The sequence below is a fragment of the Ambystoma mexicanum genome, chromosome 11 (genome assembly GCF_040938575.1).
Source record: "Ambystoma mexicanum isolate Mex_15411 chromosome 11, UKY_AmexF1_1, whole genome shotgun sequence".
Taxonomy (NCBI): domain Eukaryota; kingdom Metazoa; phylum Chordata; class Amphibia; order Caudata; family Ambystomatidae; genus Ambystoma; species Ambystoma mexicanum.
The window spans coordinates 1,057,229,614-1,057,257,139 of NC_090934.1; the positions used below are offsets into that span (position 1 = coordinate 1,057,229,614).

Consider the following 27,526-nt stretch of genomic DNA (forward strand, 5'->3'; position numbering starts at 1 on the left):
CAAGATTATAAAGATCTTACATTACTGGATTTGTAAGAATGCCTTTTACTGACCCATTATTGCCAAAGCATCCAGACGTAGACAACAATGCAATACAATGTGGCTTTGCTCTCTTGAATGCTTCCCTATTTCTGTTAAATTGCACAAACATTACCATCTGCCAACTCCACAAATTTGCATAGCAATCCATGACAAACTTAATTCTACCAAATTTGCTAAAATATTTAAAGCCTTAAGGCAGGGTGCTACTTTTAGGAAAGTATCCTAAAGCAAAATATAAGTCATGTTTCTAATTATAAACCCAGGTAAAGGAACATTATAGTTTTCTAGTGGCTATCCAAGGCAAAATAGCTTTAGGTCCAGGCAGGGCCATCAATTCTGATTTGTGCACAAAACCTCTATGCAACATGCTTTGGTGTATTTCATCCCTGGCACTATGAAGTATGAAACACCTTTGCAGCATCACAGTTGGCAGTATTTCACAAGTTTAAAAGTAAGCAGAGCAATAACCCGAGTTAAAATGTCATTTATGGCAACATTGAAGAATTTAGTTTACACATAAGGTAAAACAAATTTATTGTTTTCATAAAAGAACATATATTTATTTACATCTGACTATATTAAACATCTGTACATGAATATTTCTCTCTCTCCTATTGTTTCATACAACATTCTCACATTTTTCCGGGGAAAACACATTTAATTAACAATTGTGTTTAAAAATTTCATTGAAATGTAAAGGTCTACTGTACAAGAAAAAAACATTTAGAATGTTACCAAATGGCTACTTCCAAATTATTAAGGCAGAAGAATCGGTTACCTAGTCTGGGATGTCGCAGGTGCGAGGTATGTGTGAGTGCTTGTCCTGTAAACATGATCTCAAATGCTTCTGGAAGTAGCAACATGGATAGAAATAGACGACATGCAGCTTAGAAAAACGTAATACAGAACAAAAACAACTTTATTCAAAACCTGACATTTCCTGAAGAGGTGTAATCACAAATAAAATACCTTTCTACTAGTGGCATACTTTTCACATTTACTGGACCGTAACGTGTGAAAACGCATGTGCCAAAATGAAAGATGCCAGCATTACCTTACTGAATGTATTTCTTTCTTTGAACTCCAGCACAATGAAGGGTAACATTTATTTTTTAGGATTTGCAACCTTTTTGAGTTTCCATCTCTTTGCAACTAGCTTGTTAAAATGAAATTTGCATGGTTGACTTTCCCACCTGCCAGCCATACAGTTATTTTATTCAGATATGTCGGTTTCAAACTATATGCATAAATGAACAGTTCCAGAAACACATTCCATTTTAAAATAGTTATTAGAGTGATATCAGAATATTCATTTCTCAGTTCAGCCAAGTAGATTTTTCCTGGAGTATGTTCTAGTGATAGAACGTCGAGGGAAACGGCCACTAAATGGAGACAGATCTGTTTCTGCACGACTGCATACAACTTCCTTCTCCGAGGAGGTCCCCAGGTCTGGCTCTTCATCTGTAAAAAAAAGTTGGGACAAGTTTACTTTAACACTGCATAAAAATGTAATAGCATAACATTCCTACTGAGTCACCATTGCTCCAACAACAAACCCAATATGCCTTTCCCACTTCCTAGATACGTCTTCCACTTGCCAATGCAAAGAAAAGCTATCACAATACCGTTTGAATGATTGCTTTGCACCACAAAAATTCCCAAAACACAATATAGACTAAAGGAAGAGGCACAATTGTGCTCAGACTTCATGGATTCAGATATCACTTCATGCCAATAAGTGTGAAGACTTAATATGGAGATACTGCAGGTTTAGGTACCTTCTTGTGACTGAATTCATTCTTGAAAAAACATGACATTAATGTACACCAGACAGGATTCTCCATATGGAGACCAATCATTATTGCATAGAGGAAGTGGTTTCACCAAGACTAATTCTATCACTGGGTGCGCCTATTGCCTATGCCGTACCAGGGGAAATACAGAGACACAATGTCCGGCCTACTTTCACAAGATGAAGGCTAGGCCTTGCCTTGGTACAAACATGTTAAAACAACTCTGACATCCCTTGGTTAAGAAGATTTCTGGTATAATGTACATGCCATCGATAGTCACACCAAAAGTAGACTAAAAAGAGCACGTACCGCACAGTTAAAAGAGAAAGCTCTTGATCATTGCAACTATTCCACTCAAGTTGCAGCCTACTGGTATAACAAACATGATTTTGCATATGAAGGATATCTACACACCTGGTCAGTCCTCTGTTCGCACAGTCCCTATATCTAAGATAAAGACTAGGAACACTGCCTTTAGTCAGTTTACAATGCACCTTGAAATCAACAGTTCCAGATATATGCATGGGCTGTAATGAGCAAAGGCAAAGCTTGGATCACTTTCTTTTGTCCAAGTTATAGCCAACCTGGACCACTCAAAGTTCTCAGTCCGACATTTCAATGATGCACTTTATCTGTACAAATAAACTAGTAATAGTAATGTAATTGACTCTTACATTTAGTCTCTAAATATTTACCTAGAGCGTGGCTTGTGGGAGAACACCCTCCCTTGAGTATTTGAATGTGTAAGATTGACAATTGTTTGCCAATATCTGTATCTTTTCTCTTCATTAGGGGCCTTGAATGAACTTTGATAATAAAGATATATCAATGTAATAATTTGACATGGATCACCATCATTTTTCTAATTTTTTCGTAAGAAGAATGTTTGACATAATTGTATTTTAACTGATGTACATCTGTTTAATTGTCTGCACTATTATGGCATCTGCCCAAATAAAGTAAATATGATGCGTTGGAGCCAATTACTGACACAAAAGGAAAACCTCTTAGTGTGTCTCTGTAAACCTTCTGAAATTTAGTTCCATAACTAAAGTGACCAAAGAAGTAAAAATGCAAGAAAGTAACTTGACATTTTTAACATACTATTTTCCAAACACAAATAAGTTGATGGGATTTAAAACCAAACAATGCATATTTTGACACCTACCCAAAACAACTGTATTAACATCATAGTACTCTACAGCCCACCCTCCCTGAGCACAGACTTTAATGAGGATTTAATTCAGATGATAATAAACACCAATGAAGGACCTAATACAGGCACTGTGGTCCTCGGAGACCTCAATAGATGGAGAGGTAACATCAAAGATAAAGAGGCCATCGCTCTTGAAAAAGATCTAAAATCAATAAACTATAATGTGATTAACAATGAACCCACCACAAATAAGGGAAACCAACTGGACGGGATTATATCCAGAAATACAATTATTACCACACAGCAGACAGTCCCCCTGTATCTGGTCTGATCATTACAAAGTTGAAATCATACCGACACCCAAGACAGCATAAAAAAGCTGGATAACGCACCAAACACCATTGCCAATAGAAATTTCAAAAACCTTATGTCGGACATCTTAGCTAACACTGTTGCCACCATTCTGTCCTCTACAAATGACGATTCATGCGACGACATTGTTAAAATGTACAACACAAAAAAAATCAGACCAAATGTCAATCACCAAAAAACAAGTTACTTACCAACTGGTAACGTTCTTTAGATTGGAGGTTCCTCCAACGTATTCCTCCTCTTAGATGTATTCCATCCAGCTTTGCTGGTCTTCGGAAATTTTTTCGGCAGAGGGAGCCGTGCGTCGATGTCATTGAGTCGATGGTCCCTCGAAGGCCTCAGTCGAGGGTGACGACATCGGGTGTATAAGTAGCACGCGCGGCGTCCGTTGGCCTCAGTTCTGTTTTTCCCCCCTTTTTCTGCCTGTGATCTTGTACTGTGTAGATTGTGTCGGCAGACAGGTATCAGCCTTGCGAGATTTGAGATGGCAATAACCCGGAAAAATCTACAGAGGGGTAGGTTGGGAGGGCGATGAGGAATACGTTGGAGGAACATCTAATCGAAAGAACGTTACCAGTTGCTAAGTAACTTGTTCTTCGAGTGGATTTTGTCCTCCAACGTATTCCTCATCTTAGATAGACTCCCAATGCAGTATTTTGCTTACTTTCTCTGGAGGAGGGGTCAGATTTTTTTTTTTTTAATGCCTTTAGATGGCGGACTAAAGCACTGCTTTTTCAAAAGTCAGCTCCCTAGACTGGGAAGCATCCAGGTTATAGAATTTTGAGAAGGTGTGTAGTGAAGACCAAGTTGCTGCTTCGCAAATGGACCTTATTGGAACACCTCTTTGAAGGGCCGTGGAAGAGGCGATGCCCCTGGTGGAATGAGCCCTTAACCCTTCTGGTGGGTCTTTTTGTGCTAGTCCGTAGCATTCTGAAATGCAAAGTACGGTCCAGCGTGAACTTGTCTGTTTTGTTACCGATTGACCCAGTTTCCTTCCTGTGTAGCCTATAAACAACTGGTTGTCCACTCTAAGTCTAGAGATGTAAAAGCTTAAAGCTCTTTTTGGATCCAGTCTATGTAATCTTTCCTCCTCCTTAGAAGGATGAGGTTGTTAGGGAGAATTCTCCATTGACGATAATTTCCCAAACCTAGTGAGTCCCCCAGCAGCTTTGCTGGATTTTTTGGGGTTTAATTTTTTCTCCTGCTAAGAGCGAGACTCTTTTTCTCCCACTCTTAGACATGATTTGAGATATCCTTTGACTTTGGAATGTGTTTAATGGGCTATGGGGTCTTTTACTCCATAGGGTTTCATGTATTTTTGGTAAGTGTGTTACACAGCACCCTCAGTGCAGTAACACAGGGGTGTCATAGTGACCCCCAAACGTAGACTCCATACCCTGGGACTGACTACTGTCTCCCAGGGCATGTAAAGTCACCATTGACTTTACTAGTCTTAAATTGGGAACAGAACCAGTACAAACCATCATATTGTGGAAGTACTGGTAGGGGTACTTAGATTGCCCCTGGGTCTGTTTTTCGAGGGGGCACTGTGCAGTCCCCCCTCGTCGAGTTTCTGGTTGGTGGCAGTGGTTACCACACGAAATATTCCACCGGAATATTTCCTATGGGATTTTCCCATTCATTTTAAACGCACCACTTTTTGGTGCAATGTTAAAGATATCGCCGGGTTATTTATTTAATATTTATTCCCCGGTGTGTCTTTTTGCCAGAACTCGGTTTTAAAAGGGCGTTTCTGTTCGCCTCTGTAACTCCAACCCAAGTCAAGCCCTTTGTTCCACTTTTGGCGGGCTTCTCCACAGAAGCCTCCAAAAGTGGTGCCACTCTGTCTGGGTCTGCAGGATGTGTGGGGGGGGTTTAGGCACCCTGGACTGAGTTGCCTCGGCAACTCAAGTCGCACTCTTGTGTGATTGGCCCAGTGGTGAGACGCCCGGCTCACCACTTAGCATGTTTGAGTGACAGCTAGGACTGGTGAATGGGGGTTTTCTGCATAAAAGCAGGGCTTTGGGGACTGGAACTTGGACCTAAAGAATCCGAAGAGGGAGAAGCTGAGCCGACCTGCAATGACGACACCACCGGTGGAGCCCTGCTGAACCGACTCACCACTTCCCAACGACAGAGAAGATCTTCATTCGGAAGAGTCTTCTTCCTTTGACTGGTGGGGATAACCAGTTTGCCCGCCTTTTCGCCTTCCCGGATCATCTCGTGGCTGCCTTGCCTGTGCCCAGCACCCCGGCAACCAGGATACCAAGTTTTACCACTACCGCGAATAAAAGGGTAGTACCTTTTAACCGGAGAACTCCGCGGCTGGTTTCTTCCCTGGCAGTGCAACGACCTTCAGCTTTCCTCCACGTCGAGATCTTCTCTTCCTCTGGATGATGCCGCAACTTGCACCCGCTGCCAGGAACAACTGCCCCCGCTGGAGGATCCTCTCCATTTTAAAAAGGTACTAGGTCCGCCCAGCCTCCCTTGCAACGGTCTGTACGGGGTGTCTATTAAATCCTCGACTTACTATCTGGGCTGACCCTAGGCTGGCTAAATGAACTTTTCTGACCTGAACTAATTCCTTTTTGAACTCTCTGCAAGACTTTTTCAAGCCTCTTAAACTGTGTGATCTTGGGCGCATTGGTGCTCTGCTCTCTCTAAGAGGGAGCCTGGCCTCTGAACTTTTTGCTCACAAGTAGACTTGGACTTTCCTGCCTTGCTGGGTGCTTCTAAAGTATTAGTGTTGTGTGCTTTTCTAATTTCTGCCTTTTCCCTCCCTTTTTTGATAACTTATTGGAGTGCCATCTTCAGTTAAGCGCTCACCTCTGTCTGGAAATAAGTGGTGTTAACTAAGACTTGTCTAATAAGGAATAAGGGATATATATATTAATAGTGACTGTTTTGAACTTGCTTACAATAATAGTGCTGGAGTGTTTCTATAAGTGTGTCTTTAAATAAGTATATACTTTGATACCAAAGATCTGGTCAGTGTTTGCTTGTGCTACTGTATTTTGGTACCTATCTTGTATACTCTATATACTGTCTAACTCTTCTTGAGAGAAGTCTGGCTGCTCAGCCACAGCTACCAGGTAAATCTGGGTGGTACAGACTGCTACCAATTGGGTTTACTGCCAATACCTGTAGTCCTAAGCCTTTTGCAGTGGTCCCTAAGGGAACTGCACAGGTTTCTGCCTAACAGAGGTGGAGGATAGAATGTGGGTAAAACAATTTTCTGACAAATGAAAATCAGATATTACTTTTGGTAAAAATGATGGTTTAACCCTCAATACAACTCTGTCCTTATGGAACACAGTATAGGGTGGCCCAGAAGACAGTGCCTGCAATTCGCTCACTCTTCTTGCTGATGTTAGAGCAACTAAAAAGGCCGTTTTCCACGTTAGTAATCTTAATGGACACGTGTGCATAGGCTCAAAAGGAGCACACTAAGAATTTTAGGACTAAATTGAGATCCCAAATCAGTACTTGAAATGGGTGATGAGGAAACATTAGTGAGGCCTTTTAAGAATTGTGTTAGCAAAGGAATTATGAAGTAGGAACATTCTTCCGATGAGCGCTTGAAAATGGAAAGCGCCGCAAGGTAACCTTTTATTGTTCCGATATTTAGACCTCTATGTGCTAGGGACAGAAGGAAAGATAGTACTTCCGGAATAGAACATAGGAAAGGATCGACATTCTTTTCCCTGCACCAGCTGCAAAACTTTTTTCAACGGCAACGGTATAGAGACTTTGTTGCTGGCCTTCTTGCCGAAAGCAACACCTCCATAACATCATCTGGAAGGTTCCAATCCCTGTATCTCAGCCTTTCAGATACCAAGCATGAAGGTTGAGTGTGCTGACCTCTGGATGGAGAACCTGACCTTCCATTTGAGAGAGAAGGTCCTCTCTCTGAGGAAGACGTACTGGAGGACAGTTGGACATATCTAGAAGGTCCGGGTACCACGTTCTCCTGGCTCAATCCGGGGCAATTAGGATCATGCGGTTCCCGAAGCGTCTCAGCCTCCTGATGACCTGAGGGATGACGGGAATTGGAGGGAACGCGTATAATAGTGGGAAATTCCACTCCACCACCAATGCATCCCCCAGGGCTCCTCTCGGGGGAAATTCCCTTGAGCAATACCCTTCACATTTTCGGTTGGTACTGGTTGCGAATAGGTCTACCTGAGGGGTTCCCCCAAAGGGCGAAGATCTCTTGAATGACTTCCTGAGCCAGTTCCCATTCGTGGGACACCGTGCTCTGCCTGCTCAGAGCATCTGCCGTCATTCTCTTCCCCGGCTAGATGAATTGCCGTTAAAGAGATTCCCTCCTGAATCGCCCAATACCAGAGCTGCATTGCCTCTCTGCACAGAGGTAGTGACCCCACACCACCTCTTTTGTTTAGGTAATGCATGGCCACTGTGTTGTCCGTCATTATCAGGACATTCTTTCCCCTGACAGATGGCAGGAAGGCCTTCAGCGCTAGTCTGATTGCCCTCAGCTCTAAAAGATTGATATGTAGTTTGGACTCCGATGGAGACCAACGACCGTTGATTGTCAAATCGTTGGCATGAGCTCCCCACCCCAGGAGTGAGGCGTCCGTCACTACTGTGATCTCCGGCCATGGTTGCCAAAAAGGTTCTCCTCTTAGCATATTTTCTGTACAGGTCCACCATAAAAGGTCTTGTCTGACCTTGTCCGGAATCTGAAGAAGATCCACCATTTGACTGGAGAACTGGGACGACTGAGTGTTTAGAGCCATTGAAGGGAATCTCATCCTCAAGCGTGCCTCTGGCACCAGGAAGATGCAGGATGCCATGAAGCCGAGCAACCTTAAAAAATCGTAAGCCTGGAGATTTTGGGCATTTTGGAATTTGGAAACCATCTGAAGAATGTCTTGAGCCCTCGTCTTGGGAGGTGAGCTCTTTTCCAAGGATGTGTCTAGTACAGCTCCTATATACTGAAGCTGTTGGGAAGGTGTCATCTGTGACTTCTTGAAATTGAGGGAGAAGCCCAGTTTATGGAGGAAGTGGCAGGTGACTTTCAGATGATCCAGTGCTTGCTCGGCAGAACGCGCTCTGATCAACCATTCGTCCAGGTAGGGGTAGACGTGAATCCCCCTCTCCTGAGGTGCGCTGCCACCACTACCATTAACTTGGTGAAGACCCTCGGGCGGAGGTCAACCCGAATGGCAGGACTCGAAACTGATAGTGTGAGTCGCCAACTACGAACCTCAGGTATTTTCTGTGCTTGCGATGAATAGGCACATGAAAATAAGCATCCTGGAGGTTCAATGACACCAACCAGTCCTGAAGTTGAAGGGCCTGAAGGATCTGAGAAAGGGTAACCATCTTGAACTTATCCTTCCTGAGTAACTTGTTCAAGTTTCTTAAGTCCAAGATGGGTCTCAGTCTTCTGTCCTTTTTGGGGATCAAAAAATATGGGGAGTAAAATCCCTTGTTCTTCTCTGCTGCAGGTACTGGTTCTATAGCACCTTTCTCCAGCAGGGTTAAAACTTCCTGCTGTAGGAGCGGGTTTGAAGGCTTCAAAGGGTGTCTCCCTGGTGGATTGCTTTGAGGTTGCTTTAGAAAGGGAAGGCAACAGCCTTGGGCTATTATTTCTAGAGCCAAAACATCTGAAGTAATGGCTCGCCATTCTTGCAGATGCTGTGACAGCCTGCCTCCTACAGGTGTTTTTTGATGCAAGTCCTCAAAGTGGTTTTTGTGGCGGATGTTGCAGCCGCTGATGGCAGAGAGGCTGCAGCTGGCTTAGCATGTTTTCCTCGTCCACCGCGAGTGGCCCCTTTGACTGGCCATTCCTCTCGCCTTTCCATATGAGGTGTAATAACGATAGGATCGTCCCCTCCATGACTGCCCTTGCGCACGAAAAGGCTGAGGTTGCCTAATAGCAGCATCTAAAGATTTGGCAGCTGCTTTTGAGGTCTGCAACCTTCTCAAGGCTCTCGTCAGCCTTGTTGCCAAAAAGGTGAGACCCGTCAAAAGGCATGTTCAGAAGGCGGTTCTGTACGTCTGGTGCAAAACCCGACTTCCGTAACCACGCAAACCTGCACATTACCGTGCTAGAGCCCATGGACCTGCTTACACTATCCTCAGTGTCCAATCCAGATTGAAGGGATTCCTGCATGGCTTCCTTTCTATCTACAACGATGGCTAGGAACCCTTCCCTTTCTTCCCCTTCTGGTATGTGCTCCGCCGCCATTGCGATGCACTCCCACAGAGTGTATGAAAATTTTGCCAAGGCACATGTGGAGTTGGCAGATTTAAATGCCATGCTCCCGGCTGAAAATGCCTTCCGTGCCCACCCATCCACACGCTTATCATTCCTGTCTAGAGGGATAGATGGGTACGCAAGTTTGTTGGAAGCTGTGGCTGCCTGTATGACCAGACTCTCGGGAGTTGGATGTTTTGACAGATAGCCAGGGTCGCTACTGGCTGGGCGGTATTTTGATGCGAGGGAGTTCTTTACCGTAGGAATAGAATCCGGAGTTTCCCAATTCTTGGCCACCCTGTTTTGTAAGGCTACATGAAAAGGTAGTACTGGGTCCTCAGTTGGACCATGGTGCAATATGTCTGTTAAATCATCCTGGACGAATTGGGCTGGTGGTCTAGCCCATCCCAAGTAATCTACCACCTTGGTCATTAACTGGTGGTAAGATGGACTGGCATGCTCTCCTGGATCTGGTCTACCAAAGTCATTCTCAGGAGAAGTGTCAATGCCACTTGCATTGTGTAAAGACTCCACCAAATCCCTCATTCTGCTTTCCTCTGAGATCAAGCATTCTGGGACATTTGGGGTGCCATATTCCAATCCAAAAGGTACATTTTCCTCCTCGGATCTCCCCTGTTCCTCAAAAATTGAGGTCAAGGATTTGAAAAACTCTTTCCTAGGGAGAGGCTTGAAAACCTTCTTTGGGAGAGGAGGAAGAGGTGTAGTACCAGGCTCTGAGGAAATTACATGTTTTGTAACCTTCTCTTTTCCTGGCTTCCCTGGCTTGGCTGAAGCCTTTAGCACCAAGGGCTTCGGCATCAACGTCGATAAAGGCGTCGACGACATAGTGGTTGTTGACAGGGTCTTCTTTGAGGGCGTCGAGGCAGTCTTCGACGATTTTCCCTTCGAGGTGTGATAGGTCTCGGACGGCGTCGGTGACCTCGAGCGGTCGACTCGACCGTTTTTCGCTCGGCGTCCTGGAAGGTTCCCTATCCCTCATTTTACGATCAAGCGGGCTCGAGGGCGCGCGGGTGTCAGAGCGAGGACACTCGCGGCCGGCTTCCGAAGAAGGCACAGACCGAAGCTTCGCCTTCTCAAACACCTCCATCATTTTGACCCTGAATGCTTCCCACTCTTCGGAAGACGAATGTTTTGTGGGGCATTTCATACTTTTCAGAGACTCTTCTGACGACGAGGTGGAGGGAGACCTGTGGCGTTGTTTCTTCGATTTTTTTGACGAAGACGAGCGATGAGAATCGCTTTGGGATCTAGATCGATGCCTTTCGCGTCGAGGAGATTTCTCATCGTGGGGTCTCGACTCGACGCTAGAGGCTTTTCGACCTACCTGTAGCTTTCCTCTCCTTTCTCGCAAGGCCTTCCCCGTCATCGCCTGACACTTCGAACAGGCCTCCATGTCGTGGCCTTCTCCGTGGCACCACAAACACTCACGGTACAGGTCCGTGATAGACATTTTTGAGCCGCACGACTTGCACTTTTTGAATCTCGGGGTCAGGGTCGTGGTCGGTGTCGATGACGAGGACATATTTTTTCTTTATATTATATTTCTTCACAGAACTCGAGGCGCGCAGAATGTCCGAAGTAATGTAAACTGCAAAAAAATGGAACTGAGGCCAACGGGCGCCGCGCGTGCTACTTATACACCCGATGACGTCACCCTCGACGGAGGCCTTCGAGGGACCATCGACTCAATGACATCGACGCACAGCGCACGCTGCCGAAAAAAATTCCGAAGAGCAGCAAAGCTGGATGGAATACATCTAAGATGAGGAATACGTTGGAGGACCCAATCCACTCGAAATTGGTTTACTGATGAGAAAAGCACTAAAAGAAAAACTGAAACTAGAGAGAAAATGGCAAAAAAAAATATTTTTTAAAAATCGGAAAGACAAAAAAAAAGACATGGAAAGAAATTGACAAAAAATACAAAGAGAAACTAACAGATTAAAAAAATACTTTTATAACCAGCAGATTTCTACAGCCACCAACTGCTCAGGTAAACTCTTCGAAATCCTAAAGTCAGTAGAAAAACCACTTTTGTCACCCCCTTTTCAACCTACTTAAGAAGACTGCGAGAAGGTTCAACTTGCCTTCCATGAAAAGATCCTAAAGGCTCGTCAAACCATCAGCCTCTGCCAAGTAGACACTAAAACACAACCTACCTTGGACATTGCAGACCCCCCCATTACTCATGAAGAAAAATTAAAGCTTAAACCACTCACCTTAGACGACACAAAAAAGCTTCTTACATCACTTAAGCAGACATCCTGCTCAGAAAACATTCTACAGACAAAAATTGTACTCGAAAACCCATACATATTAGCACCTTTAATTCGTAGAATTGTAAACACCTCTTTTAATGACAAGAAAGTACTCATCTCTAATAAAGCAGAGACAGCTAAACCTTTAGTTGAAAAACCAGGACTCTACCAACAAGACGCTACAAATCTCCGGCCAATAACTAACTGCAATTTACTCCTGAAAATCCTAGACAAAGCTGCAACTAAACAACTGCAAACCTAAGTGGATTAACACAATCTACTTCACGCACAATCATCCGGATTCAGAGGCTCACATAGCACAGAGACCGTGCTTCTTGATTTACAAGCTACAATGCTGAATATCTTGGAAAAGGGAAAGACAGGCATGCTGATGCTTTTAGACCTATTAGCAGTGTTTGACCTGCTAGACCACCACAAACTCCAGGAAGCATTGGGTACATCAGGAATTTTCTCACAAGAGGCCACAGACTGGATCTCCTCTTTTTTTTCGGACCGTAGCTCCAAAATACACTGGGGGGAGAAATTCTTCAATCCCATAAATATAGACTATGGTGTGCCCCAGGGAGCCAGTTTTTCTCCCCTCCTTTTTAAGCTTTACCTTTGCTGCCTCTGCACCCTTCTCAATAATTTAGGTGTGCTATTGACCAACTTTGCTGACGACACTCAGCTTATCACAGAGTTGAGTGGATACCACAGCACAGACAGCTCCAAAATAGCCACCATCTACAGTATAATTGAGGCATGGGTGAAAAATCTAACTGGCTCTGCTTAAACAGCAGTAAGACAGAGCTTATGATCTTTGGCTCCAGCCAGGCAAGAGCAAAACTGAACTCTGACTGCCCAATTTAACAAAAAACTCTAGCATCTCTACTTCGGACAAAGTGAAAACCCTAGGAATTTACTTGGAATACTCCCTTGGAGCAAATGTCCATGTCGCATATCTAAAAAAACTGCAGATACTATAATAGACTACTTAGGCACATAAGACCCTTCCTAAATGAAGAAAATAGCACAACCATTGCTAGAGCTGTTATCCTCGAGACTCGACTATGGCAATGCCTCTACTATTGGGAACAAGCAAGGGTTGCATCGACCAGTTCCAAGTCATTCAGAATGACGCGGTGAGAGCTATGAAAAAGAAACCCTGACATAATCACATCACAGAAGACCGCAAAGACTTACACTGGCTTGCGGTAGACGATCACATTACATTCGATGCGGTCTCAATCGTCCACCACTGCCTTTATGGCTCTGCCCCTACCTAAAGGAACAAATATCCTTGTCTGAACCAGGACGATCACTGAGATCCAAAAACCAAGGTCAGTTAAGATGACCCGGACAAAGAAAGTGAATGGAATGGGACGCTCCTTCCCAGTTAAAGCATCTCTAAAATGGAGTAGCTTGCCAACCACGCTCAGACTAGAAGCCAATTTTCAGATTTTCAAAAAGAAATTGAAAACATTGATCTTTAAATAAACGTATCAAATATCTTGAGCTAGATCACACGTTCCCGTCCGGTCTTACTCGTAGTCGTCTGTCTTTATGTCCGCGCCCTGATGCCTGCAGGCTTTCGGCGCCTTACAAAATAAATACAAACGAAGGCCGATACTCCAGTAGCCAAAGAAAGATCGGATCAAGATTAATTTCAATGACACTGTACCAATTTCTTTGGAAAAACTAGAACGATGCTTAAATGGCTACCGCAGTAAATCCAAGATAAGCACCATTACCATCTGGTTCTGCCATCAATGCCATTAATACCACCAAGAGGAGCCATGGAATACCTGCAGGAAGGCACTCATTGCTACATCTGCCACTGGGCAAGCAGAATCAGAGCGGGTGGACACGATGCCTTGACAAAACATGGCAACTGTATCGGAACACAGACCATTAGTGGTGGATTCAGCTCAGGCTCCCTGCATCTTGATTGGCCCAGGGCGTGGCTGTGAGGAATTGCCATCTGGCAAGTGTGTAGAAACCCTGGCTTTTAACTTTTTTTATTGATGAACAAAAGGATGCAGGAAATTCTATCTCAGAAAGGGTGATCTGCAACAAGATCTCCGTCATAAACTCCATGCCAAAAGCATATTGTACACCTGTGCTCTGCTGAATCAGTATCCTGATCTGCAGTGCTTGCGACCTCTTAGCACAGAGCAGGCCCTGGGGTAACTAGGCCCATTTGACAGCTGCTATGACAGCCAAGTCACTTCAGCACAGAGGCTGCATTTAAAGTTTGCAACTTTACCCCAGGTAAAGTTGCAAACACTTTTAATAAACACAGTTATGGGGAATTGTTATTCTGGTGGCAGTTTAATCTTCAACCCCTTAAGTGCAAAGAACGAGGTATCTTGTCCTTGGAATTCCCTCCAGGGTGCCAAGGACGAGGATAGCTTGTCCTTTTTGGCACTCTGTTTTGAGCGATCCCTATAAGACAGGGATCGCTCAAAACTGTAATCCAACCCCCTGGCTATGTGCGGGGGAGGTCCCCCCTCACTGCTAGGGGGCTGGATTACCTCCAGTTTCGCGTCGGCGTGCGTAAAGCAAGCACACGTGAAGTGAAAGTAATTTTCACTACAGCAGCCATTTCGGGCTGCTGCAGTGAAAATAGAAGGCGAGTCTTCACCTTTCTCCCCCTCGATCTCTGGCTGTATTTCAAGCCGGAGATCGAGGGAGGTGTCATTGGAAAGGGGAGATTCTCCCCTTTCCAACACCACCCTTTGTGACAGCATTGCTGGGCGCAGAGCGCTCGATCCGCGCCCAGCAATGCCACTGGACCACGAGGGATATGTTTGTGATGTGGGGGGAGATGGGGGCTGCTTACAGTAAGCAGCGCTCTACCCCCCCCCGCCCCCAAAGAATGGGGGCACATATGTGCACAACCCTGGGCGCAGATGGCTGATTATCTGCCCTCAGGGAAGGGGGCAACATTTTTTTTAAAAAATGAAATGGAACAGGGATGGGGGGCCCGGGATTTATTTTGCCCCCCTGAAAGGGTGGTGGCCCTCTCCCTCTGTTAGGGAGAATTCTCTCTTTAGGCTGAATTTCCTAACCTAGTGAGTCCCCCAGCAGCTTTGCTGGATTTCTGGAGTTTGTTTTTTCCTCCTGCCAAGAGTGAGACTCTTTCTCCCACTCTTGGACATGATTTATGGTATTCCTTTGACTGGTAATGTGTTTTATGTGCTATGGGGTCCTTTACTCGATAGGGTCTCATGTGTTTTTCCTATGTGTGTTACACAGCACCCTCCGTGCAGTAACACAGGGGTGTCATAGTGACACCCCACCATAGACTCCATACCCTGGGACTGACTACTGTCTCCCAGGGAATGTAAAGTCACCATTGGCTTTACTAGTCCCAAATTATTAACAGAAACCAGTACAAACCCTCATATTGTGGACGCACTGGTCGGGGCAATTCGATTGCCCCGGGGTCTGTTAGTCGAGGGGGCACGTCTCCGTCCCTCCTGATCGAGTTTTGGCTGGTGGCAGTGGAAACTACTTTTTATATTCGACCGCGAATATTTCCCTATGGGATTTTCCCATTGTTCGAGGCTACCAACTTTATTTAATTCTCATAGCCTCGAACATACCGCCAGTTTATTTATTTAATATGAATTCTCCGGTTGGTATTTTTTGCCAAGACTCGATTCTAAAATGGCGTTTGTGTTCTCTTCTGTGACTCCAACCCAAGTCGAGCCCTTTGTTCCACTTTTTGGCGGGCTTCTCCACAGAAGCCTCCAAAAATGGTGCCACTCTGTCTGGGTACCACAGGGGGTGTGGGAGGGGGTTTAGGCACCCTGGACTGAGTTACCTTGGTAACTCAAGTCGCACTCTTGTGTGATTGGCCCAAGTGGTGAGCCGGCCGGCTCACCACTTAGCATGTTTGAGTGACAGCTAGGCTGAGTGAATGGGTGTTTTCTGCATAAAAGCAGAGCTTTGGGGACTGGAACTTCAGAAGTCGCCACAGAACCTGAGAATCCGACGAGGGAGAAGCTGAGCCGACCTACCACGACGACACCACCGGTGGAGCCCTGCAGAACCGACTCACCACTTCCCGACGACAGAGAAGATCTCCCGGCTGGAGAGGCTTCTTCCCCTGACTGGTGGGCACAACCAGTTTACCTTTCTTTCTTCGCACCCCAGCCCGGTTTGTGGTCGAACTGCCCGTGCCAAGCACCCCGGCAGCCGGATAGCCACTCACCACTGAACCGCAAATCAACGGACCGCTCCTTGTACCTGAGAAACTCTGCGGCTAGTTTCTCCCCTGGCAGTGCAACGGACTCCTGTCTTCCGCCACGACGAGATCCTCTCTTCCCCTGGACGAAGCACCGATTTGCATCCGCTGCCAGGAACAACTGCCGCCGCTGGAGTATTCTCTCCACTTTAAGGTACCGTGTCTGCCAGGCCTCCCTTTCTAAAGATTGCAACAAGGTAATAATAACTCCTTAACCTTCTGGACTGGGCTGGCCGCCTTGACCCTCTAACTGGTCCCTTTCTTTGATCCAACTCCTTTTTGAACCATTACAAGACTTTTGTGCACTGCAACCGTGTGACCTTGGACACATTTCGTTTCGATCCTCTTAAAGCGGATCCGGCCTACTGACTCTGAATTCACGGTTTTACTTTGCCTTCCCCTCTTGTTCTGTTCTTGTAAAAGTGTTGGGATCTGTTTCAAGTTGTTCTCTGCTTTTCTCTCCCTTTTTAAAAACGAATTATTAGAGTGCCATCTACGTTAAGCGCTCACCGCTGTCTGAAAATAAGTGGGGCTTTACTTAAGACTTGTCTAATATTCTTTTAAGGGAGTGTATATCTTTTAGTGACCGTGTTTTTGAATTGCTTACTATTAGTTCCTGTGTGTTTTTCTAGATGTGGTTTTAAATAATTATATCTCTTTTACACCAAGCCCTGGTCAGTGTTTACTTGTTCTATTGTGTGCTCTTGACCTATTGTGAATACTCTGCATACTGCCTAACTCTTCTTGAGGGAAGTGTGACTGCTCAGCCACAGCTACCAAGTGAATCTGTGTGGTACAGACTGCTACCAAGTGGGTTTACTGCCAATACCTGTAGTCCTAAGCCTTTTGCAGTGGTCCCAGAGGGAACTGCACAGGTTTCTGCCTAACACCCTCCCACACCAAGTCAAAAGGGGGACCACCCCTTGTAGCCCTCCCTGGGTGCAGATTTATGTCCCCCAGGCAGGAGTACATGAGGTGGCCCCCCATTCAATTGGGGTGTGGGCCACCAGGAATAAGTGTGCAGGCCCCCCCAAACGATGGGCCCTGCAGGTTATGGCCCCCCTGGGGGCAGATGGCTGATCATCTGCCCCCAGGGAAGGGGCAAAAGGAAATAAAAAGGGAATTTTGGGTGGGAAGGGGGGGGGGGCGGAGGGGCACTAGCCACCAGGGATTTATTTTACAGAAAAGGGGGGTGGCCCTCTCCCCCTCACCCCATGGGGAAATGGGGGCACCTCTTGTAGCCCTCCCTGGGGCAGATATCTGCTCCTAGAAAGGGGCATCTGACCCCAGGGAGAGATGCATGAGATGCCCCCCCTGCATTTGGTGTGGGGGCGGGGGGTCACCCCCCATTACATTAGAAAATTCTGCAGCGGAGTAGGGTGCCCCTCAGCCCCCGCTAAAGTGTAGTGTACCATTTTGAATTATTTTGTTTACTAAACTTGCCTTGGTGCAGAGGGGCACATTGGTGTGCCAATCCCAAACCTTACTACCCCACCCACTGGGGGGCCTGTCTCACAATTTGGGGGCCCTCTCCCTCCCTCTGCCCCCCTCACCCAAAATAGGTGGCAGGGGTACCTCCCTCATGCAGGCCTGCCTGGAGGCAGATATCTGCCCGTAGGAAGGGGAAAATGGCTTGCAAAGGGGGTGTGGGGGGGGCATGTTTGAAAGTGATTTGTTTTTGCTGGTGTGACCGTAGGTAACATGTTTTTTTGTTTTGTTTACAGATTTTTCTACGCGAGCAGCTGCAACGTTAAGGGAGTACTGTTTTTTATTATTCTATGGTTAGGGCCCACTGTCAGTGGGGTGGGTGAGACTGGGGCTGGATTGTTGATGTGGTTAGGAATGGGCCGTCTGGGCAGATATGTTGGTGGGCTGGGACACAATTGCAGGGGCAGGCCACAAATTCCCCCCATGCCAGCAGAACATTGGTGTTTCCCTGGGAGCGGATCCCTCCCATGTGGGTTGTCCGTCTGCAAGCCCAGGCTACACCTCTGGCTGTGCTAGGTTACAGATGTCGCCTCCGGGGAGGAATGGTGATCCTGCCGGGGCTCCCTGGAGCTGCTGCTGTGCTTAGGGGACGGTACACCCACATGGTACATGGATGTCCAAGGCCAGGGACATCACCTCTAACCGTCCTGGAGTTGCGGCTGGGCTGCATTACAACTTTTCCCTTCGGGAAGGTATTGGCACACTGCTGGGACTCCCTGGTGGGGAGAAGCTGTAACGCAGGGCAGCCAGGGATCCAGCAAAGTCGGCGGTAATATCCCTGGCCTTGCGCACCCTTCTCCCATGTGGGTCTTTGCCAGAGGTTCTGGGTAATAAATTCTGGGCCGATTTGCATAAGTCAGTCCTCTGTGGATTCCCACGGGTGTCTTCTTTTCAGAAATGCATGGGGTTCCCTGTTTTCCTTGCTGGCTTCGACCGCCCTAGGCCCAAATCTGCAGGTTGCCCACATGAACAAAATGTGCTGTGCCGAAAGGCTTGGGGTTACCCTTTTCCTTTTGCACCCCCGGTAGGTGCACCCACACATGTGAGGTAACGTTTTCTTCGGAACACGTGTGGGGACGCGGGAAGGTAGGCCATGTGTTGTTGGCGGTGTGTTTCGGTGGGTGGCCAGAGCAAAATGTCTGAGAATTGTCTTCATTTCCAGCCAATTTCAGAGACATTTCCCTGTGTCCACTCACCGAAACACATCGCCAACCACAGATGTCATACCTTCTCGCGTTCCCAAAGGTGTCCCGACCAAAACGGTACCTCACATGTGTGGGTGCACCTACCGGGGCGCAAAAGGAAAAGGGTAACCCACTGGTAACCCACATTTTGTTCATGTGGGCAACCTTCAGATTTGGACTTAGGGTGTCGAAAACCAGCAAGGAAAACAGGGAACACCATGCATTTCTGAAAAGAGGACACCTGTGGGAATTCATAGAGGTCTGACTTGCGCGAAGTGGCCCAGAATTTATTTGGGTAACACTTCTCTTCAGCACAATAGCTTCCCAGCAGGAGCTGGGATAGGAAACAAAGGGCACACCCATCCCAAAAGGACTAACCTCACACCAAGGTGCTGCATCCAAAAGTTTCTTTGATGCAATTGACAAGGCATCGGGGTGGAATTAGTGTAGCCAGCGAGCTCAGCATAGCTGTGAGGAGGATTCCACCATCATCCTTCTTTCTGCATCTCTCTTTCCTTCTGGTCTCCTTTACTTTATTTGAGCACAAAGCACTTTGGGTAGAACTTTTGAGTGGTAAGACCAGTTGTCTCAAGAACAGAGATTGGACCCATAACAGCAGGCTTATTTAAGTCCAATCACCTGTGGACTTCTACTTTTAAAAGAAGTGTTATCCAAAAGCCAAGTAAGAATTCCTTGGAATTTCCTGATTGGGAAAACTGACTTTCCAAACTCCTCTGCAGGAGGTGAAGCCAGTGTCCAGGGCAGAGGCAAGCTCTGCTCCCTGATCATCCCCAGGACACACTGAGGGTGACCTGCTGCTTGAAGACCTGCCTCTCTTCCAGCCACACCAGTACCTAGTAATTCACTTCTCTGCAGGACCCCTGCATGTGTGCAAGCCTGCCCCATGTTGTTAGCCCGAGAACGAGGACTAATCTCATCATTGAGTCGCTGGATTGAGAATCTCAACCACCTGAGGGTACACGTGGTTACTTTTATGTTTTTTTCTGAATTGATTTTTTATGAAAAAACAAATAAAATAAAAAATATGGATGGGAAAGTGCATACAAGGGGTCGGGAATGGATTAAAAAACAATAGGTGAGGGGAACCCCCCGGCCCCCGAAACAATTTGGTTGAAAATGTTTTGGCGAAAAAAAAAAAAAGACTGCTGATGTAATAACATAGAACCTGAGAGTCACGACAGCCATGATCCCAGTATTCTTGCCAAGCGTGATTCCAGTCGACTGACCATGTTTGAACCAATAGGACCATCCAGAGCTACCTTTGGCACTCATTTGAGCTGCTGTTCTGCACTCTTGAACCAGTTTGCTGATGTACCACGCCAACAAAGCGCCTCACTGTTTCTGCATGAACTTTAAGTACATTGTTGCACCCGCCACTTTCGAACCACCAGCATCTTTGTTGCAGATCTTCATTGACAGCCGACCAGCCCCATTTACTAGCAACCTTCATACGCCACACCAGACTGCACGACTTTAACTGCGCATCCAGTCACCAGCCTCACCGTCAAACCGACTGTCAAACTAACCCTGGTGGCCCTCATGATGCACACTTATTCAAAATGCAACCAACTTCTGTTTGACACCTGCTCCCTGTCTAGAACAATGCGACCACCGCTTTGGAGCCTGTTTCAAACCGCACAAACATTACTAAGGAGCCAGGTTTGACGTCGTCAAACCGCCAAGAACGGCAAAAGACATTGACTGATAACTCCCCGTTGGCCCACCTTATTTGGGCCCTAGGACTGGTTATGTCATATCCATCCCTTTTGTGTACAAGAACATATCCTTTTATAAAAACATTGTGCTTTTTACTTGCCTTTCACCCTTGATTCACTACCCACAGTGCTGCATTTTTCAATCTTTACATGTTATGGGTTCTCTCCTCGGGTGGGTTTTGTCTAGCTTTTTTCTATTTAGTTATTACTGCAGATGGTGTGAATAATTAAATTATATATCATTTGTATAGAACCTCGATTGGACATTCCCTTTATTTTTGACTGTTATACTCTGCTGTTTGGGTTGCTACTAGATCACATTCACAACCCTCGAGTAAAACGTTACCATAAGGAACAAGTTACTTACCTGTAACTGTTGTTCTCCAGCATGGGTCTGGCATGGATTCACATGCTCATGAATATTCCCCGTCGTCAGGCTGGGAATCCTCGGTAAAGAAAAAACCAGTATCAGTTTCGTTTCTGATCTGTCTTTCGTAGTAATAACCAATCACTGGTCTCTGCGTCATACTGACCACAGCCAATGACTGCCCTCTACCTAAGCACCGCCTCTGGCAGCCATCTTCAGATTTGGAAGCACGTGAAGTGGCAGTATGACCAAGTGAAGAGCCGCAGAGGGGTAGGCGGGAGGGTTCGCATGTGAATCCATGCCAGACCCATGCTGGAGAACAACAGTTACAGGTAAGTAACTTGTTCCTTCTCCAGCATGGGGTCTGGCATGGATTCACATGCTCATGAATAAAGAATTCATAGCAGTACACACATGCACAACCACGGGAGGTGGCAAAGGCTCAACATTAAGCAGTACATCAAACTCAACATTAAGCATCTTACCTCCTCACCAGGCTCACCTCAGGCGAACAGGTTGCGCAGCACTGCTTGGCCGACCCTGGACTCCTCCCTGGAATCCCGATCGACGCAGTAGAATTTCGTGAAGGTGTGCGTCGACCTCCACGTAGCAGCCCTGCATATGTCCAGCAGGGGCACACCAGAAAGGAACGCCGTGGTACCTGCGATCGCTCTGGTGGAATGGGCTCTCGGACGGCCAGGCAGTGGTCGGTTTGCCAACCGATGACAGCACATGATACAGCCGGAGAGCCATCTGGAAATGGAAGCCTTCGAGAGAGCCTTCCCCTGATTGACAGGTCCAAAGTTCACAAAGAGTTGTGACGTCTTCCGAAAACACTTCGTGCGGTCCACGTAGAACTTCAGCGCTCTAGCCACATCCAGCGAGTGCAAAGTCCTCTCAGCCGGCGACGAAGGCGACGGGAAGAACACAGGCAACACCAAGGGTTCATTGAGATGGAAGTCCGACGGTACCTTGGGCATGAAGGAGGGGTGCGTCCTGATCACTACCCTCGTGTCGTGAAAAGTCAAGTACGGGGCCTTGCAGGAAAGGGCCTGGATCTCTCCCACCCGTCGTGCGGAGGTGATGGCCACAAGAAACGCTGTTTTCCACGACAGAAACTTCAACGGGGCCGAGTGCAGAGGCTCGAACGGAGGTCCCATGAGCTTGGTCAGCACCACGTTGAGCTCCCACGCCGGGGCCGGAGCCTTCACCGGCGGGAACGATCTGAACAGTCCCTTCATGAACTCTTTCACCAGACGATGAGACCACAAGGACGTCCGGCCCGTGGTTCTGGTGTATCGGGAGATCGCAGCAAGATGAATCTTGATGGACGCGTGTGCCAGTCCAGCTTTGGCCAGCGTCTGCAGGTACGGCAGTACCTGGGGAGCCGTAATCCGTAGAGGGTTAATCTTCTGTGCGTGGCACCAGACAGAGAACCTCTTCCATTTGTGTCCGTAGCATTTAAGAGTCGAGGACGCCCTGGCCTTTGCAAGAACCTCTCTGCAGTCGGCCGGTATGTCGTATCCTCCAAACTCTAGCGCTGCAGGAGCCAGGCCTGCAAGTTCAGCGATTTCGGGTCGTGGTGGAGGATGGCGCCTCCTTCCCTGGAGAGTAGATCCGCGTCCACCGGCAGCTCGATTGGCGGGGACGCTGACAAGTCCAGAAGGTCCGGGAACCATATCTGCCTCGGCCACGAAGGTGCGACGAGGATCATCCTGCACCGTGACCTCTTGAGCTGGTTGACGAGCCGGATTAGCAGTGGCAAAGGAGGGAACGCGTAGAGGAACAGGCCCTCCCAGGGGAACGAGAAAGCATCGCCCATGCTCCTCGCCTGGGGAAACCTGCTGGCGAACCTCCGGCACTTGGAGTTCGTCGCCGTCGCGAACAGGTCGATCTGGGGTGTGCCCCACCGTTGGAAGAGGCGATCCACTAGATCCTGCCGTAGTTCCCACTCGTGGCACGAGCGCAGCTCCCTGCTGAGTGAGTCGGCGATGGCGTTTCTTATCCCTGCCAGATGAAACGGCACCAGAAACATCCTTTGGGCGACGGCCCAATGCCACAGGTCCTGCGCCTCCTTGGACAGTGCTGGGGACCTGGTTCCGCCCTGTTTCCTGATGTAAAACATGGTGGTGGTGTTGTCGGTGAAGATCCTCACCACCTTGCCCTTGAGGGACGGAAGGAAGGACCTGAGGGCCCAGAACACTGCACGGAGCTCCAGGACGTTGATATGGAGGGACTTCTCCGTCGGGAGCCAAAGGCCTCTCGCGTGCAGATTTTCGGTGTGCGCTCCCCACCCTTCCAGGGAGGCATCCGTGGTCACTGTCTCCTGGTGGTCTGGGGTCTGGAAGTCCATGCCCGCCGTCAGATGCGCGCGGTTGCCCCACCACCGGACCGCTCGGCGGAAACTCTCGTCGAGTGTGATCCTCTCCTCGAAGCCGCCCGTCGTTTGGATCCAGCGCGCGTCCAGGAACTCCTGCAACGGGCGCATCCGGAGCCTGCACATGGGAATGAGGTAGATGCAAGAAGACATCATTCCGAGGAGGGACTTGATGGACCTCACCTTGGCCGCGTCGGAAACCAACATCCGCTGTACCTTGCCCAGGATGGACCTGGTCCTTTCCTCCGACGGGGAGGCCAGAAGGGACACTGTGTCGAGCTTCGCTCCCAGAAACAGTGCGTTTTGCGCGGGTACCAGGTGGGACTTGGCGTAGTTCACGGAGAATCCCAGGTCCGTGAGAAGTTGGACGGTCCTTGCCGTGTGCTCCACGGCGAGCTCCCTCGTCTTGGCTCGGATGAGCCAGTTGTCCAGGTAGGCAGGTAGGGGTAGACTTGGATCCCCTCGCGGCGCAGCTGTGCCGCCACCGGTGCAAGGCACTTGGTGAATACCCTGGGTGCCGACCGTAGTCCGAAGGGGAGGGCTTTGAACTGGTAGTGACGCCCTTGGACCACAAACCTGAGGAATTTAGGATGGGAATATGGAAGTAGGCATCCTCCAAATCCAACGACGACAGGAAGTCTCCTTCCTCCAGCTGACCCAGGACGTGCTGGAGGGTGACCATCCGGAACTTCTGCGCCTTGATGAACTTGTTCAGACGTCGCAGGTCTAGGATGGGGCGCCATCCTCCCGTCTTCTTCTTCACGAGGAAGTATCTCGAGTAAACTCCGGAGCCCCGAAGCCTCTTTGGGACGAGTTCGATGGCGCCTTCCTGAGCATCGCCTTTACCTCCAGGAGAAGCTGAGGGACGTGAAGCTCTTTCCTGGCCACGGGGGGGGGACGCGCGGGCACCTTCTTTGAAACTCGAGCGCGTGGCCCCGGGCTAAGGCGTCCAGCACCCAACTGTCGGTGGAGATGGACTCCCACACGCTGACGAAGCTCGCCAGCCGGCCTCCCACCGGGGTGCTTCGGTGGGGGCCCGACCCCACGGCCGGTTCAATCCTGTTTCGACGAGGCTTTGCCGCCTTGACCTCCTTGGCGACGGCGGCGGGGTCCGCCAGACTTGCCTCGTCCTCTGTAGGCCTCCTGAGACGACGAGCGGGCCGCTTGACGGTAGGAGGAGAAACCGCCGCCGGAACCTTTGGAGGCGCCCTTGCCTCCGCTGCTCCGAAAGGGCGTCCGTCGTTGCTGCAGAACCCCAAGGGCCCGGGCCGTCTCAGTGTTTCCGCTTTAATGGCCTGAAGGGAATCGTCCACTGTTTTCCCAAACAGGTTGTTCCCATCGAACGGCATGTCCAGGACTCTGGTCTGTACGTCTTGACGGAAGTCCGTAGCCTTGAGCCATCCACGCTGCCTAAGGCACACGCCGTTGCCCAACTGGCGAAACCCAGTGTCGGCGATGTCCGTCGCAATAGTGATGGCGTGGTCCGACGCCACCTCACCTTCCTGTAGGATCTCCAGGGCATCCGCCATCTTGTCGTCCGGTAGGAAGTCCAGCAGGGGAGCCAGTTTGTACCATAGCTCCCTGTCGTAGCGGGCCACGATAGCCAAGGCGTTGGCCGCTTTAATCGTCGTCGCTGCAGACGAGATGACCCTGCGTCCCATAGCGTCCAATTTCTTTCCCTCGCCGTCCGGTGGGGAAGTCGATGTGGAGGCCGCACCCCCCCCGCTTTCTTCCTGGCCGCCGCGGAGACGACTGAGTCCGGGGTAGGCTGCGCCCGGAGGCACAGGGGGGCCGCGTCCGGGACCCGGTACTTCTTCTCGTACCGGTCTGTTCTAGCTGGCGTCGTGGAAGGGTTCTTGAGGAGGGCGAGGCCCTCATCCCAAATGTCGTCCAGTAGAGGCACCGCGAGGACCGTCTTCCTCTTGGCCTCGCGCCGTTGATAAAGGAATCCTTCCTTTTTCTTCTCCTCAGGGCAGAGTTGGAAAAGCTCGGATGCCCTGGCGATCATGAGTGGAACGATCCAATCTCGTCGGGCGGAGAAGCCCTGGTGGGAGGTGACGACGGTAGATCCTCGTCGTATACCTCGTCGTCCGTACCCGTCGCTGCCGTGTCAGTCCCCGTATCATCCCCTCGGGTGGACGGGGAGGAGGGCTGGACGGGGCGCGACGGCTGAAAAGGAGGTGGAGGGTGAATCCTTCTTTTCTTGGGCGGGGGAACACCAGAAGGTCCCGGTTCAGGATCCCCCGACGGGAGAGGTTCCTCCGTCGGCAACGGTAGTCTCGTCCTTATCTCTGAGCATAAGGACTGTATAGCCAACAAAATGGCCGCCGAGTTGTCTTGCGGCGCTGGCAGAGGGGAATCCGACGGGCGATAAGGGGCCCCGTCGGCACCCTCGACGATGTCGTCGTCACCTGCGTCGGGATCCATCCCGACGGGCCGGTCTTCTTCCACGCCAAGGCCGTGGCTTAAGACCTCGATCAGCTCTTCCTCCGAGGTTGAGGCCGAATCTACGACGACGCCCTGCCCCCCCCTTTTTCTTCCCCGCCGGGGATTTCACGGGGGTCCTATCGATGGGCACAAAAGAGGACTCCCTCCGAGGTGGCAGGGAGACTGAGCCCCGAGGTCGCCACCACTGGTGTAGCCTCCACAGGCTGAGCCAGGGCCGCCGCGACAGTATCGATAGAGGGCTTGGCCGGATGGATTAAGGCCTTCACCACCTTAGGTGCGCTCACCGCCTTATCCTTGAGGGGGGGGACACTGCCTCGCTCCCCCTCCGATGGGGCCTTTGAGCTCGATCGGGGCCTCTCCAGGAGCTTCGCAGGGTGCTCGCCCTTCCTCTTACCCGACCCAGAGCGTTGGCTCGTGGCTGAAGGTGCCGGGGAGGGTGCGCCCTGCCTGGCGCCCGTAGAGCCCGACCGTTCGGCGCTCCCGGGGCCAGCGGACTCGCGGTGCTTGGCCTTGTGTTGGACCCCCGTCGCCGGGGCGTCCTCAAAGGTCTTAGAAGACTGCTCGGATTTCTTCCTCTTCTTCTCGCCCGACGGGCTCTTCCCTTCCAGCCAGTTGGCGAGACGTTGATGGCGGTCCTTCATGGTCCGCTCCGACATATTGCCGCAAAACGCACAGTCCTTCTCCACGTGCGTCTTGTCTTCATGTAAGCAGTAGAGACAAAAGGAGTGTTCGTCCTCCTTAAAGACGTTTTGCAGCTGGCATCCAGGGCAGATCCTGAACAGCTTTCCGGGCGTCGAGCTTCCCTTCTCCTGGGCCATGTCCGGGCCTGAGAAGCTTCTGGAGTCCTCCAAAAGCGTAGCTCGACAAAATCTTCACCCTTGAGGGGCGCAGACGAATCCGACACGGGTCCCCGTTGATCGGATGGAGAGTCGGTGGAGCTTGAGGCTCTTTTGACCGAAAAAACGAAGTTTTTGAGAAAAAACGTGAAAAAATAGCACTAACGCTCGAGAGCAATAGCACGAGGATCCCAACACATGAACGTGCGGTAAAAATCTGAAGATGGCTGCCAGAGGCGGTGCTTAGGTAGAGGGCAGTCATTGGCTGTGGTCAGTATGACGCAGAGACCAGTGATTGGTTATTACTACGAAAGATAGATCAGAAACGAAACTGATACTGGTTTTTTCTTTACCGAGGATTCCCAGCCTGACGACGGGGAATATTCATGAGCATGTGAATCCATGCCAGACCCCATGCTGGAGAAAAGGTATATCGCTTAACTGTGCCGGTCTTACCTTTCTGACTGGGTTCACTCTTGTTGTGTAGATTTATGATGGCCAAGTAAGCGGTTTATCTTCTACTCCTACAGGGCTGAAGTCAATACTCCACAGTAAAGGTGTTAAGAAACGTAATTTCTTGTGAACAATTGAATTGTAGAGAAAAATTATGGTAAATGGAGACTGCTGGAATCACAGTAAGAAGTACTGAAATGTATCCTTGCTTCATTCGCAAACAGCATATTTTTTTCTGCAACCATGAACAAAAAGGAATAAGTTACTGTAAATGATGTTCTCCAGCATTGGTATTTTTCATGGATTCCCATCTGGCTGGGAATCCTCAGATAACATTAAAGCAGTTTACCTTCACATTTTTAAACTGCCTGTCAATTTAGTACACTATTTAGAATAATTTGGGGTCATACTGCCCACAGCCAATTAGACAGGTCACCTTCGCTCCAACCCTGGTAGTCGTCAGATACCAGGGTTGGAGCGCACAATATGGTAGTACGAACCAAGAAGAGACAGGGGT

General features: G+C 48.9%; 1 protein-coding gene across 4 annotated transcripts in view; it reads right to left on the bottom strand.

The window, feature by feature from the left end:
• Positions 1 to 559: 559 nt before the first annotated feature.
• TICRR (TOPBP1 interacting checkpoint and replication regulator) overlaps positions 560 to 27,526 on the bottom strand; it is a 1,117,313-nt gene continuing 1,090,346 nt past the window's right edge. For all 4 annotated transcript variants that reach the window (XM_069624305.1, XM_069624303.1, XM_069624304.1 and 1 more), the window contains exon 22: positions 560 to 1,503. In XM_069624305.1, coding sequence (XP_069480406.1) covers positions 1,364 to 1,503 — 140 coding nt within the window. In that variant the 3' untranslated portion in view covers positions 560 to 1,363. The remainder of the gene's footprint in view (positions 1,504 to 27,526) is intronic.